This window comes from Cervus elaphus, chromosome 3 (genome assembly GCF_910594005.1).
Source record: "Cervus elaphus chromosome 3, mCerEla1.1, whole genome shotgun sequence".
Classification (NCBI taxonomy): domain Eukaryota; kingdom Metazoa; phylum Chordata; class Mammalia; order Artiodactyla; family Cervidae; genus Cervus; species Cervus elaphus.
Genome location: NC_057817.1, coordinates 29,180,308 through 29,195,904, shown reverse-complemented (window position 1 = coordinate 29,195,904; position 15,597 = coordinate 29,180,308). Strand labels below are relative to the sequence as shown.

The 15,597-nt window shown below is 35.7% G+C and overlaps 2 protein-coding genes across 5 annotated transcripts in view; both read left to right on the top strand.

Moving 5' to 3' along the window:
* LARP4 (La ribonucleoprotein 4) overlaps nucleotides 1–9,362 on the top strand; it is a 69,288-nt gene extending 59,926 nt beyond the window's left edge. For all 4 annotated transcript variants that reach the window (XM_043884843.1, XM_043884852.1, XM_043884833.1 and 1 more), the window contains 4 exons: nucleotides 2,312–2,473; nucleotides 5,431–5,555; nucleotides 5,673–5,841; nucleotides 6,940–9,362. In XM_043884843.1, the coding sequence (XP_043740778.1) occupies nucleotides 2,312–2,473; nucleotides 5,431–5,555; nucleotides 5,673–5,841; nucleotides 6,940–7,278 (795 nt within the window). In that variant the 3' untranslated portion in view covers nucleotides 7,279–9,362. The remainder of the gene's footprint in view (nucleotides 1–2,311; nucleotides 2,474–5,430; nucleotides 5,556–5,672; nucleotides 5,842–6,939) is intronic.
* Nucleotides 1–15,597, top strand: part of LOC122682197 (tubulin alpha-1C chain-like) — a 1,110,822-nt gene that overhangs the window by 1,083,011 nt on the left and 12,214 nt on the right. The gene's annotated exons all lie outside the window — the stretch shown is intronic.

The following is a 15,597-nucleotide window of genomic DNA, read 5'->3' as shown; positions in this document are numbered from 1 at the left end:
CATCACCCTCAAAGCACACATGTAGTTAGAGATTTGACCTGTATTGCTCACTTTTTTTAAAAAAAATTGCTTGAATGCCTAATCTAGTCACATGGTTTAAAATAAAATCCATGGAAATATTCCATGTAAAGTTTAATTATTGCTTTATGAATAGAGATTTAAGGAATTTCAGTGTTTTACTCTTACAGTGCTGTTACAAACAGTGCAGTGGTAACCTCGTATAACCATCACTTCCGTCTGTGCAATAGTATCTGAAGAAGAATCTCTGGAGGTGATTTCTGAGTCCCGGTTCAGTGAGTTACTGCCTGATGCTTTCCTGTAGGGTTTGTGGTGGTTTTCACTCAGTGAGGGAAGTTCCTGTTTGTCCATAGCCTTACAAAGTGTGTGATTTTTTGCAAATCTAATATAGTACGTGGTTCACTTTTAAAGCTCTGTTGGGTGGTATTGGAAATTGTTACACTATTTATTAATTGTTACTTAGGGGCAATTCTCTACCTATTGCTGATTTTTATATTTCCCACTTAAGATTTTTTTAAAAAAATTTTTTATAGTTCTAGGCAGGTTTTTGAATCCTCACTTAGCTAGCTTCAAATTATTCATATTTTTATTTTTTGAGGTTTGTTCATGGTGAATGTTTGCCATCTCCTAACTGGTCAAAAGGAGTTGAGGAATAAAAACAGTGTAGGAAAGCATGGAGGTTTCAAGAAAATACTAGAATTTACATTTATATACATTTATATATGTGTGGAATATAATGCTTTACCATGCATAAGTAGTAAATTAATATACATATATAATAGTGTACTATATAGTGTTTGTGTAATGTACCTAAAAATATACAGATACCACATGTTTAAGCAGTGAAAAGCGACCAACTTTCAAAGAAAAATAATTGCATTTTAACACAAAGAATAGTTCTTGAGGCAAACTGTGAACCCTTTAAAAAGTGTGGTTGTTTGCATTTACAGCTTTCTATACTGTGGACAGCCTTGAGATTGTAAGGCAAGTTTTTTAAGATATCATTGTAGCAGGCCATGTGAATCTTCAAGTGTCCCTGAACAATTGAGAGAAGAGTCTAGGTTTGAGGTCTGTTCAATGTGTTGAAAACATCTAGATTGAGGATTGAAAGAAAAGTAGGCAAACATGCTTTTTTGTAGAAAAGGCAGGGTGGGGGTGCCATTGTGCAGTGAGGAGATCTTAGCTAGAGGTGAAATTTAGAATTTATAGGCTTACTTGTAGTAATTACAGTTATAAGAATAGATAAGGTCATGCAGGGGACTCTATGTAGACTGATTTTTAAAACAGCAAGAATGAAACCTTGAGGATCATGGTAGCTTTGGGGTTGAAAAATGAATTATTTCATTTTGTTTGACGTATCCAAGAGAAATCCAAGTGGAAATGGCTGATAGGCAAGGGGATATCTGGATTTCGGGCAAAGATCTGCTCTGAAAATATTTAAAAGTGTACAACCTAGTGATTTTTGGTAAATTTTCAGAGTTGTGCAACCAAAAATTTTCCAAAAAGTGAAAATGATTGTTTTTAGAACTGTTTGCACTTAGGTAGTTGAAGCCATGGATAATGGATATCACACAGGGAGAGTGTGTAAAGGCAGTAAGAGTAGTAATCATACAGAAATCAAAAACCTTCCAAAGAAGTTGACAGGGAAAGATGATCACATGCTTGTCAGACCTGAGAATGAAGAGAAAGTATCAGAAGCTAAAGGAAGAATGAGCTCCCATAGGAAAGAATGTTTGCTCTAGTGAGGTTAGTGGGGGAAACCTCAGATTTTGTATTATGTAAGGTATTGGTGATTTGTCAACACAGTTTTAGTGATGTGGTAAATACAGAGGTGAGGGAGTAGAGGAGAAAATATATGTGAGAGGTTTGTCTGAGAATATAGAGAATGGTAGATGAAAGAAAGATAAGATTCTTAAGGAAGGATATTGTTTTCTCTTGAGACTATGGAAGGAGAAAAGATGCTGGCAAATCTAGATAGTGTAGGGTGTTTTGTTGTTGTTACGGGAGAGGCTATAGCAAATTTGGAAAGCAAAGAATAGTGGAGATTGATTTGAAGGTTTAAGGAAAGTGGCAAAGTTTGCAAAGGAACCAAGAAAAGAAGCTGACTAAGGATAAACTGGACCAATAAATTACTAATGAGAGCTCAACTGAGATGAGAATCCAAGAATTTATAGAGGAACAGTTCCGTTCATTAGGGTGCAATTTTGTTTGTTTCTACAGCTTTCAGCTTCTGTGGTACAGGGTTAAGGAATGAAATAGACATGTAACCTGTTTTTTGACTTGTGTCTTTTAGAGACCCCATCCTTCAACAGCTGAAGCAAAGGTTCCCACACCAAAGTTTGACTTGCTAGCCTCAAATTTTCCTCCTTTACCTGGAAGTTCATCAAGAACCCCAGGTGAACTTGTTTTGGAGAGCAGGATGTCTGATGTTGTTAAGGGTGTCTGCAAAGAAAAGGTAAACACTAAAGCGTTGATCTATATCTTATGGGACCAATTTTTGCCTTTGTTTCCAGGGTTATTATTAGAATTAGAATTTTATTTGCAAATTAGAATTTTATTTGCTCTCAGTGCTTACTTCTGCCAGAGATTTTAATTCATGAGGTTTTCATGAATTCATGAATAATTCGAGTATTATGAAAAGATTTGTGTTAAAGCTACGCAAGGTCAATAAAATGTGTCTCCGTATTTGCATGTGTTTGTATCAGTCAACCCAGCTTGGTAGAACTAATTAATGCAAGCTGAATGGAAAATGTTGTTTCAACTTGTGTCGTTTCCAATTATCTGATAATGCGAGTGAATTCTAAGCTACTTTGGTAAACTCAGTCTTTCAAATAAATGGAGAGTTGATGTCAAAGCTTAGGATAACCCATCCTACAATATTTTTGAGTGTAGACCTCTATATGCTAAATCTTCATGCCCCACAAATTTTTCTCATTTTCTACCTTTTGTTTCTAACTCAATTTTATTTTTAAGAGAATATGTACATAGTATATCTGGGCTTATAAAGAAAAACAGTGTCCCTTGAATCCACTTTCAACTCTAGCTTTTTCTCCTCACATTTATCCTTGTATTTCTGATTTAGCATGTTTATACTGCTGCTTCTTGACCATTCAGTTTTAGATGTTGTCTGTTAACTTTACACTCTAGAAGCTAAGGGTTTAACTCTCTCAAACTGTAGCATTTTATCTTCCCAGTATATTGTGTTTCATCATATCTGTGATGCCATCAGTTAAAGGATGCCCCATTATTTTGGTATCACTAAGAAAGTAAAAAGACACTGCCAGTTAAAGTAGGTCATGCCATCATTTATGAGTCATATCTCAGTATTGCATCTTTTTTCCCTCATAACTGAGCCTCATAGGATACTGTTACTATGTCTCCTTTCTTATACTCTGCACAGCTGTGTTCCTGGGACTTCACCATCATCCTGAGAATCCTCTTTGGTGGATCCCTTCTTCTTACTCTTGTTTGAGTTTCCCATTTTATGGTCAGTCAGATCTTCCTAGGATTCCTTTATAAGAGGTTTTTAGTATAAATTTTTTAAGATCTTGCATTCTAAAAATGTTTTTCGATTCTCATGCTTGACCTGGTAGCTTTTCTCCATAGAATTCTTTATTAGAAATTGTTTTCCCTCAGAATTTTTGAGGTATTTTACAGGTGTTTTTTTTTTTTTAATGTAATTCTGTTAATTTGTAGTTGTTTAAATGGTAAGGAATCTGCCTGCAATGCAGGAGACCCGGGTTTGATCCCTGGAGAAGGAAATGGCAACCCACTTCCAATGTCTTGCCTGGAGAATTCCATGGACAGAGGAGCTTGGTGGGCTACAGTCCATGGGGTCACAAAGAGTCAAACACAACTGAGCAACTAACACTTTGACTCACTGATTCTAAGATAGTTTTTTTTTTTTTTTTAACATTTTCACCTTTGAAAATCAGGCTGTCTTACAATTAAAATCTATTGTAGTTTTAGTGGCATTGTTTTTTCTTAGTAGTATATAAACTAATCGGTATGTTTTACAGTTGATGGCTTCTCAAATTTGGTGAGGTATGATACATAGAGGTGTTGGTTCCCTGGTGGTGCTAGTGGTAAAGAACCTGCCTGCCTGTGCAGGAGACACAAAAGACTTGGGTTTGATCCCTGGGTTGGGAAGATCCCTTGGAGAAGGAAATGGCAACTTGCTCCAGTATTCTTCCCTGGAGAATCCCATGGACAGAGGGGCCTGGTGGGCTACAGTCCATGAGATCACAAAGAGTTGGACATGACTGAGCATGCACACATCTCATCTCAGGGGTGTGTTGGAGACATTTCATCAAAAACTGCTACATGACTGCTCTGCTCAAAAAAATCTAATTCCAGTGATACACAGATACATTTTTAAAGAATAATAATAAAGTCTACTTCTTGTACTTCTAACCCACAAATGTGAGATAAACACTTAGTTTGATACTGGACCTTGTAAGTCAGATCTCTGATTTTCTTGTTTGGCTTTTCTAATTTTTGTCTTTTACTTGTCTATATTTTCTGCAAAGTTTTTCTGAATGTTACCTTTAAAACCTATTGTGAATTTTTAAAAATTTTAATCCCATACCCCTAAAAATTTATTGAAATTTTGTCAGTCAATTTTAATTTCTTAGGGGTCTTTCTTGTTTTTCTTTTTTTTCACTTGTAGTAAAATACATGTAACGTAAGATTTATCATTTTAACCGTGATGAATAGTGTCGCTCACATTCTGCTCTTCCCTTGGCCCCGGCAACCACCCTTCTGCTTTGTGTCTGTGAATTTGACTGTTCTAGGTACCTCATATACATGGAATCAAAACAATACTTGTCTTTTTGTGACTGACTTATTTCACTTAGCATAATGTCCTCACGGACCATTCTTTGTTTTAGTGTGTATCAGTACTTCATTCCTTTCATTGTGCAGTGATATTCCATTGGATAGACATATACCACATTTTGTTCATCCACTCACCAGCTGAATATTTAGCTTGTTCACTTTTTGGCTATTATGAATAATGTACTGTGAACATTTGTATTAAAGTTTTTACATAGACATATGTTTTCTCTTGGATTTTTAACTGTATAGAATTGCTGGGTCGTATGGTAACTCTATATGTAACTTTTTGAGAAGTTGCCAGACTGTTTTAACAGAGCGGCTGAATATTTTACATTTCCATCCTCAATGTTTGAGAATCCCAATATCTACATACCACCACTAACATTTGTTACTGTCTGTCTTACTGATTATGGCTATCCTAGTGAATGTGAAGTGGTTTCTCATTGTAGTTTTGATTTGCATTTCCCTGTTGGATGGTTATGTCAAGCTTTTCATGCATGTTCTTATTGGCCGTGTTTATCGTCTTTGGAGAAGTATCTATATAAATTTAATTTTGAAATATGTTTCCGCTTTAAGGATAATGAAGAGTTCAGAGTTAGCTGCCCAGTGCCTGCAGAGGATGAACAGACAGACTGCACCTCTGCCCAGCAACTCAGTATGAGCCCCAGTCCCCCATGTACAGCTGAGCTTTCTGCATTAAGGTACAAGTTTCAATGTAGATGATCTTTCACATTAAGATTACTTTTGCATCTGGTCATTTGCTCAGCTGTTTCTTTGTGCTATATTTTAAGCCTAATGTCAAGTTCTTTTTTCGGTAGCACAACTCAGCCTGAAAAGGATCTAGTAGAGGATTCCACTGTTCAGAAGGATGTTCCCAGCCAGCCAATAGTACCAGTTTCTTCCCCGAGTACTGCAAAGCCATCGAGAACAAATACTGCTTCACCATGTAATAACAACATAAGTGCGGCTGTAGCTGTGGCCCTGCAGGTAACCTGATAAATTTAGTTTATGTGAGAATAAAACAATAGGATAAATAATGAGAAATTTTATTTTTCATAGAACCCTGCTAGAGCAGAGTCATTTGGAAATAGCCCAAACTGGGGCTGGCTGCCTGCATCAAAAAAGAGTTTAAATAAATGAAAAAAAAAAGAGTTTAAAGTCAGTCTGAAGAAAAGGGAAATTTTAGCCTTGTTGAGGGAGTGAAGAAATTACTGTCATTATTTCCAATCATTATGGTTAAGTGAAGCTTACTTTTCTTGGCAACTGTGTCTTTTTTGGCTTTGAGCCTCTTGAAATTCTTTCTGTATAATGCTTAACAAATCTATGAAACCCTTGAGGGGCCACTGCCATCTTTATAAAGTTTCCAGAATCATTTTAATAAATTTGAAAAATAAAAAAATGCGGAGGGGAAGAACCCACAGAATTTAGCCCTAAGTCTTTCATTTATTGATAAAACTGTCCATTTTTGATAGAGCTCTTTCTTTTTTCTAGTTAACATTTTACCTTGTCATTTAATAACAAAAGTAATAACAAGAATAGAATAGCAGCTGCCAGTGTTTACATGCATTCTTTATGCTAGGACCAGGACTACAGTCTTTTTGCATACTTTGGCCCATTCTCACAGCATCCCTGTTCTCTTCCTTTTCAGATGAGGTAGTTAAGACTTTCATTATGGGTTTCCAGATGCTCTGCTGAGATTTTTGTGGTCTCTCTCTCAGGATTCTTAGCCAGGGAAGAGAGAATGGAACCATTGTATTTCATCATCATTATTAATTTAATCTGTTTTTCCTTGTTAGACACTTAGGTTTCCAGTTTTTTGCATCACTATAAACAGTGCTGACTTGTACATCCTTCAAATAAATATCTCAAGTGAAATTATGGTATCATATGTAAAATGCTAGGACTTTTTCATTATATTCAAACTTTTTTTTAATTGTTCCAGTACACCAATACACTTAATAGCAATTTGTATGAGATTGCCTATTGCCCTTTCCTTACTGATTTCTTATGGTTGACACTACTCGTTTTGAACTTTATCACTTAGAGTATATGTACCATAAATGTTTTTGTTTCTCTACTTCAAAGGAACCTCGAAAGCTCAGTTATGCTGAAGTGTGCCAGAAGCCCCCTAAAGAGCCAGCTCCAGCTCTTGCGCAGCCACTGAGAGAACTGCGCTCCAATGCAGTATCTCCCACCAAAAATGAAGAGAATGGAGCTCCCGAGAAGTCCTTTGAGAAACAACATGAGAAGCCAGAAGCAAGGGCTAGTAAGGATTACTCTGGCTTCCGAGGCAATGCCATTCCCAGGGGAGCAGCTGGAAAAATCAGGGAACAGAGACGCCAGTTTGGCCATAGGGCTCTACCTCAGGGAGTGACTCGACGTAATGGCAAAGAGCAATATGTGCCACCCAGATCACCAAAGTAAAAAACAAAACAAAAACTATTCAAAACCTTCTCTCTCTTCCCATTAAACTTGAGCCGTGGCTATACTGAACTGTTTTGGAGGGGAGGGGGTGGCCAGGAAGGAAGCAAGAGAAAGTACATCCTTAAATCATTACGGATTTTGGAGTTGTGAGCAGTAGAATCCCAAAATTCATCTCTAAAGTGATTTTAAAATGCTGGAGGATTCCAATCAGTATAAATATATATATATATGTATACATATATAAAAATATAATTTTTCTATTTTTGTTTTTGATTTTAATTTGCAGAGATCTTCTGCCTGGAATCAATTTTGAGGGTTCAGATTTAGCTTGGGAAAAAAACGTATTACACATCCTTCAGTAGGAGACGAGGGAGTGAGAGAAAATATTTTTTGAAGAAGCATTTCTGTAAAATTAGAAATTAATTTTTTTAATCTATTTAAAGTTTGGCTTGGAGAATGCCATTTCTGCCTATATGGCCTTGTGTTGCAAAACAGATCAGTGGCTGGGGTGCCTGTTGTGGTGTGAGTGTGTGCAAGTGTGATTGAAGCCAAATCTGTTGTCATGTTAGTAAATGATTTGAAAACTGAATGTAATACTTGAGTAGATTTTTTTTCCAGTTTGAAATTTAGTCTGTCTTTTCAACCTTACTAATATTTCATTCAACAAGCTGTTAAACTCTGATTGTACTTAGAGATATGACTACCAATCAGTTTGAAATTCAAGGAAAGAATGGGGGTTATTCAAAAAATTGCAGTTTTATAGTAGATCTGAGTGGGTGGGTCAAATGGAGTTCAGAGGTTTAAGCTGCCCTGTGATTCTCCCCAGCCCCCTAAGATAGGAAACAGTTTTCTTTTGTTAACTTCATTTGTTATTCTCAGTTCTTTGACTACCCACCCCCAAAAGCAAAATAACCAACCAACTACAGAATTGTATGTTTCTAACTGCCTTGATCAGTCTAGTCAAATCATAACTGTTCTAAATTTCTGACTTGAACATTGAAGGATTTTACTCTTCTGGTCATGTATTTAGAACTTATATCCCATAATAGTAGGGCAGACAGACCCTACAATAATTTATTTGTTAGTGTTAAAGATGAAACATTGTAGCCAACTCTTAAAGTGTTAAATAGTGTAGACATTAAAAGAAATTTCTTTTTAAAGGCTTAATTTGGGGACAACTTTTTTTCTGTTTACAATGTATTTATCACCTCCTTTCTTTCTCTTTCTCCAAAAAAAAAAAAAAAAAAAAGACAGATTTGGAATTCACAGAAACAGAGCCAGCACGTCGCAAAATTTTTGAGTTAACAAGTTAGATAATTAAAATTAACATAATTTCTCAGTGAATAAAGTTTTAACTCTCATATGAAATAGACAAGTTTACATGCTGGTGTTTAGAAAATGGCTAAAAAATCAAAAACCATGTTGCATTAATCTGTTTTAAGTCATACCATTTTCAGAGTTCTGTGTTTTCTCTTTAGGGATAGTTTGTGATAGTAATAACTGTCCCTTATGTTAGTGAATTACATTTGTACAAACTGAAACTGTAAATTGTGAACACTGGAAAGCACCATTGTGACATAGAATAAACATCTTAGTAATATATTAAAATGAATGTAAATGGAGGTTAAAATTACATTACTGTGAAACTCATCTTCCAACTCTAAGTTAAGCTTTGGAGATTTGTATTAGTAGGTAATTGTTCAGAGCTTTGAAAACACTGCACATTTCTGTACAATCCAGAATTATCACTTCTTTGTAACTTATTATTCAGCTTGGCAATTGCTTTTGATTTGGTGGATTGATAACATGATATAATATATTTAAGCAGTTCGAAGCTATTCATTTCTACACACTATTTTCTACTAAATGAAACATACAATAAAACTACCTGTGTTGAAATTTGGGGGAAGTTTAGGTCCTTTAAAGAAAAAAAAAGTATTAATAATCATTGACTACATCTATGATAAAAGTGCTTATTTTGGTTTACTTAGATAATGCTGCAGCTGGTGGAATGATAAGCATTTAAAGTGTTAACACTCTGTGAATGCATTGGATTTAAGAGAATAAACATTTTATAAAAATCACTTGGTAAGGATTATAAACTTAATTATTGCACTTAGATGAAACTTTTTTTTTAACAATGTGTCACAGAAATAGGCCTTTATTACTTGTATCCTTGTGTGTCTTACTGTTAGTCTACCTAACTTCTAGAAACTGTTTTGATTGATACACAAGACAAAAAGAGTTCTTTAAGAAAGCAAGTGGGTTCTTGCTTTTTCCAAGAATGTTATTGAAAGTAGAAATTTAAAAACATGACCATTTTAAAATTTCTTATTAAATACAGTGTTTTAACTTAATTTGCCTCATTACAGCTAATAGTTTCCATTTTGATGGGATGTATAGGGAAGAATAATGTGTGTGTGTATGTGTATGTGTGTGTATATATATATATAATATATATATTCACAGTATGTATTTAGCATTTATTTTATTACATCAGATTAAGGTCTGTATCTAAATGATGCCTGTGAGTTGTGTGAAACTGATGGTTTTTTTTTTTTGTCCAGCGTTAACTCTGTAAACTGATGAGGGTTGGGCGTTCATTGTAGTTTAACTATTTATTTGGTTCTTTAGAAGGCAGAATTTAAATGTCTAGAGTTTCTCTTCATTCTTATGACTTAACACTTCCTTGGGTTGTTGGAGGTAAAAGTAGATACAAATGATAATTGAGTGTGTGGTACAGTGATCTTCTGCTATATATAGTTCTTAAGGTATGAGGAGAAGAGTTATACAAGTTTATCACCTTGCACTTCATAGAGAAGCTATATAGAGATATGGCAAAATCTGCCTCCATTTTCTATCCAGATAATTAAGATTTTCATGTTATCTAGGCCTGTCTTTAGTCTGAGTAATTTCATTTTTGCAAATACACTGGCATTTAAAGGAATGATCCATCTAAATTTTTTTCAACTGGATTTTAGAAGAAGGTATGATCTTTCAGTGATATGGTTTTATTGTTATCATCGTATGTGTTCAATTTGCATGTGATCAAATGACATGCACATTTATTTATTTTGGGTTCCTAAAAATTAAGGTAGCTTGAATATTGTTTTACATTCCTTTTTCTTAAATAACCAGGATGGCTTTGGAGAAGGCTTCATGATGGAGTATTAGCATCTGCTGGAGCAGAGAATAGTATTTAAAAGTCACTGAACACTTTCTAAAGTTTTATTAGTTGTGACATTAATATGTAGTCTTTTGGTTTAAATGTCCACTGGTTTTTTACTTTGACACCGTTAAACAGTACTGGGGTTAAGTCTCTGATATATATGTTGGCCATGTATATTAACCATATTTTTAAAGTACTGTTTTTGTTTTTACAGGAAAGGTAAAATGCGAAAGTATGTTCCTTTTGAGGGATTTTTATAAATTCTTAACTACAATTTATGGGGTTCTTTCATAACTTTTTACATTTCTTTACAATTTGGTGGCCATTAATTTAACCTAGGGCTTTTTGGTGTATGCTAATTTAGCTAGTCTGAAATTTCAAGAAGAAACATAGACATTTCAGTTCTCATTAAATGAGAACATTTTAAGAAGTTGAAAGAGAATTTTTCAGGTTGAGAGTATTTTCTTTTAAAATCCACCTGATTGTTAAATAGTTTCAGTTTTATTTTTAGAAGCTGCAAATTGTTGAGTAGACGGTTCCTAAAAGTACAAGTGAGATATCAATAAGGCTGTGTATAAAATCATTTTATTTTCAGTTATGCAGCACAAAATACTGATTAGTATAAGAAACAGTCTGCATCATTATTGGGTTTTGTTTTTTTGGTTTTTGCCTGATTCAGGTGTCCTTTGAGTGACATCTCGTAAATGTTGAGCTTAGGGGTCAGAATCAGTTATCTGGCTTCTCTTGTTCATTGCTAAGGTTTGTTCTTGTTGTCCACACTGCCCCCCGACGCCCCCCCCACCACCGCCCTGACATGTGACACATGTTCATGCATATTATGTTAAAATGAGTACATCCTTGTATTTGTATTTTTGTTTTCAACATTGCCAAGGTGCTATCGGAAATTAAAGTGACACAAAATTAGAAAAAATAAAATTATTAAAAAGCAGGACTGGTTTCCTTTTCTCCAGGTGGCTTATATCTAATGACTGCTTGTATTTACTTTCTGATTACTTTTTATGTTGCCCACTCTGTAGTTCTATTCTGATTTCAGCTGTTGGTTTTTTTGTGTGGGGGGACTGGGGGGGCTTGAAGTGGATTGTGTGATACTTCATCTGCAAAGTGAGAGAGTAAAAAGCTAGAAGAGTCAGCTCTGTGATTCTGGGGTTTTATTCTTTTAGTGTCACAAGCAGTTATTGAAGGGAAGAAAAATCATAAGGCAATATATATCTTTGTAGAGTTTTGCCTTCATGGGTCAGACTTCATGGGCCTGACTTGAGTATGTAAGCTCTGGACCTTTAAACTTCTATTTTGAAGAGAAAGCCTTGGTTACCTTTACTTTTTCAACCACTTCTTTGCTTTGAGTACAAACAGTATGAATCTTTTTTTTAATTAAAAAAAATTTTTTTTAATCAGTGATGGCAAAAATGGAAAAACTGAATAACCTGTGGCTTTTTCAAATAGCTGACATCTGTAAATTAATGTCATAGTTCAACTTTTATTTAATATAGTATTGCTATAAAGACCCTAAGTGTTACATAGCTGTTATGCCACAGTTCTTGAATTGTCTAGCTATAATGAACTTTTTAATAGTAGAAATCAAGGTCTTTTAAATATAGGCTAATTTCAAATTAAATATTCTAATCCTCATATATTCAGAAATTTTTATTCAACCAAGTTGTGTGTTGTATGTTTATAAATAATATACATAATGGTAACATTTAATGTGAACATTCACTTTGATAGTTACTTAGCTCAGTAATATTGTCCTTGCAACAGCTAAAACCTTTATTTTGCTAATGAACATTTATCTTAATGAAGTTAGCTAGTGTCAGTGAGCAAAATCATCCCAGTAATAACAAATTTACAGGGGTAACGCGCTAACAAAGCATTAGGGCCTTCCTATCAGGTGTTTATTTGGCCAAGAGAAGAGATGCATAACTTTCTTCTTTACCATATCAGGAACGCAGTATAATTGTGTATTATTTTTGGTGAATTAATGTCCAATTGATAAACTTATTATGTAGGCTTTTCAGTTTTAAAAGTGGCTTTGTCGAAAGATTCTCATCACTGAGATAACCTTATATATGCCTTGTTAGAAAATGGTAACGGAGTATTGTATGTCTCCCAAGTTTAAATTTCAGTTTTATGCATAGAAGCTTTTATAAAAAGTTTTAACATTTACTACTAAAGGGTTGTGAGTTTCCTTTAAAATCTTTGGCATGAAAACTATAATGGGTGTCTTTAGTTGGTATGAGGGTTTAAAGGAATTGAGATGTTTTCACTTTCTTCATAATGCTCCTAAATATGGACCTTCATCATCATCTGGTGGTGTAGGAAGGAACAAGCTTCCTGAAAGTTTTTTCTTTTAAACTCATTTTGGTAGCTGTTCTGCAGATCTTTGAAGCCCCTATACTTCACTTCTGTTTCCTTTGTGTATCTACTGTATCACACTTAATGAACCATGGTAGAACCTCAGCCTCCCTATACCCTTACGTAGGCTGTTATTTGTCTTAAGTTGTATTTCAGCTGTTTTGCATTCCAAATTCTGCCTATACGAATAACTATGACCTCAACATGTCAAAACTCAGGGTATTGACAGCATTGAAGCTAATCATGAGTGGGGCATTCATTTAGCCAGTATTTACACTTCCAGTATTTACACTTCAGGCAGTGTGCTATGCAGCAAAAAATAGGTTGGATTCCAACCATTATGGTCCTTAGCATTAGATAGTCATAAGTAATCGCAAAATTAGACCAGCAGTAAATGTGAAAGCTGGAACGAGGCAGAATCCATGTAGCTGGAGTGGGAGATGGTATAGGAATTGAATGCGTCCCTGGTGCCTCAGGTGGTAAAGAATCTGCCTGCAACGCAAGAGTCGCCGGGTCTAATTCCTGGGTCAGGAAGATCCCTGGAGAAGGGAATGGCAACCCACTCCAGTATTCTTGCCTGGAAAATTCCATGGAAAGAGGAGCGTTTCCTGAGATGCAGAGGACAGATGATGGGAGTAGTAGTTAGGTGAGCCAGGAGGAGAGTGTTGGAAATGAAGGAGTCACCTGTACGTTACCACTTTATGATGCACTGGAAGAATTGTAGGGTCCTGCAGATACAGTATGGAGGACCTTGTTCCATCTTCCAAGCTGAGGCTGGAGAAAGAGGTAAGAGCCAGACACCTGGGACTTAAAATTTGGGCATTGTGGAGAACAGATGAGACCAGTTAGAATTTACCTGGTGATGATACAGTTGGAGCAAAGTGGTAGATTTGAGAAACATTTGGGTATAAACACTTGAATGGATTAGATTCAGAGGGCAAGGGGAAGGCATAAGAAATGACTCGCACATTTGTAGCTTTGAAACTGGAAGTTTGTGGCATTCACAATGATTGAATACACTGGCAAAGAAACTTTTGTGGGGAGGAAAATATGCGTATAGTTTTGAAATGGTTATGCTTATTTTTGCAGGATTTCTGGCAATCCTAAAAATGGCAAGATGGCGGGGGGCAGGGGCGGGCCGCAAAATTAAATACTAAAATGCCTTTAATTATAAAAGATTGTTTAGCATTAGAGTGGCTTTCCTTGGATAACTTTTTTTTCCAGCTTACTGAGGAATAGGGCTAAAAATTACTTAGTTATATATCTGCCTCTTTCTTTGTCTTTATTGTTGCTACCTTAATCCTAATCATTATCCTCTCTCCAACCTGGACAGTCTCATGTGCCAAGCAACAACTGTGTGCTAAGCACTTCTTAGATGACTTCATTCAAGTTGTAATGTTTTCAGTCCTCACCAATAAAATAGATTGGGGAGGAATTAAAAGCATTAAGCTTGTTGTAACTTATTACTGCTAAAACAAACGTTTTGTTATCAACTTGCCATTTTTCTATGTGAAGATCCTTGTGTATGTGTTTAGTCACTCAGTGGTATCTGACTCTGGCTCCATGGACTGTAGCCCACTAAGCTCTTCTGTCCATGGAATTTTCCAGGCAGGAATACTGGAGTGGGTTGCCATTTCCTACTCCAGGGAGTTTTCCTGACCCAGGGATCAAACCTGCATCTCTTGTGTCTTATGCATGGGCAGGTGGGTTCTTTACCACTAGTACCACCTGGGAAGCCCTTAAAAGATATATGTGAAGATTATTTAATCCTTTCAGCCTCTGTACTCTTCAAAAAAAATTAGGGGTAATAGCAAATACTCATCAAGTTTCCAGATTAACTTAGACTAAATTAAAAAAAAAATTGTGTCTTACCGCTATCTTATTTTCTTGTGGACACACGGCTATTTGTGTAGCATGCCATATTTCATCAGTATTCAAATCTTGGGAAAATACACAGTAGCTCCATGACTTTAATTGTTCCATTTATGACCATTCTGATCTTGCGTATCTACTGTAAGCCAAGATCCTGGGTGCACAGGATGCTAAAATTAAGAAAATTCTACCTTTAGTAAATTCAGAGGCCAGCATTGTAAGCCAAAATATTCCTAAAAAAATATTATTGACTGTTTTGATGATACTAGGTATATACCAAGACAACAGTGGCCAACCCTCCTGGTGGAGGAAGACATTAACTTCCAGATGGAGTCTTAATCAATATGTGTTGGCTAGGTAGGTGAAGGAAGAATGGGCAGCAAACTGACCAAGAGTGCAAATAAAGGCAAAGAGGCATGACCATGGGCAAATTCAGTGTAATAGTTTGGAGTGGGTGGAGTGCAGGTTTCAGTAGAGTAATAGAGAAAAGCTAGTAGGATTTGTTTTACAATCAAATCATGACCAACTGTATGCTAAAGAAATGACTTCACTTGATTCTGTAGGGAATGGAGAGCCACTGAAAGTCTTAAGCAGAGGATTATGGTTAGATTGGAAAAAATGAGAACACAAACCTGGTGGCTTTGTAAATAGTTTGGGAATTGGCCAAGTGAGAAAGATGTTTGAAATTAAGGGGGCAGCAGTTAAAACAGTGTGAGAGGATGAATAAAGATGTCCACACCCTAATCCCCATAACCTGTGAAAGTTATTTATACAGCAAAGGGGGTTTTGTAGATAGGATTCAAGATTTTGAAATGAGGGCCATGAATTATCCAGGTGGGCCCAATATAATCACAAGAACACAGGGATTCAACAGTAGTGGGAAGTGTGATGATGGAAGATGAAAG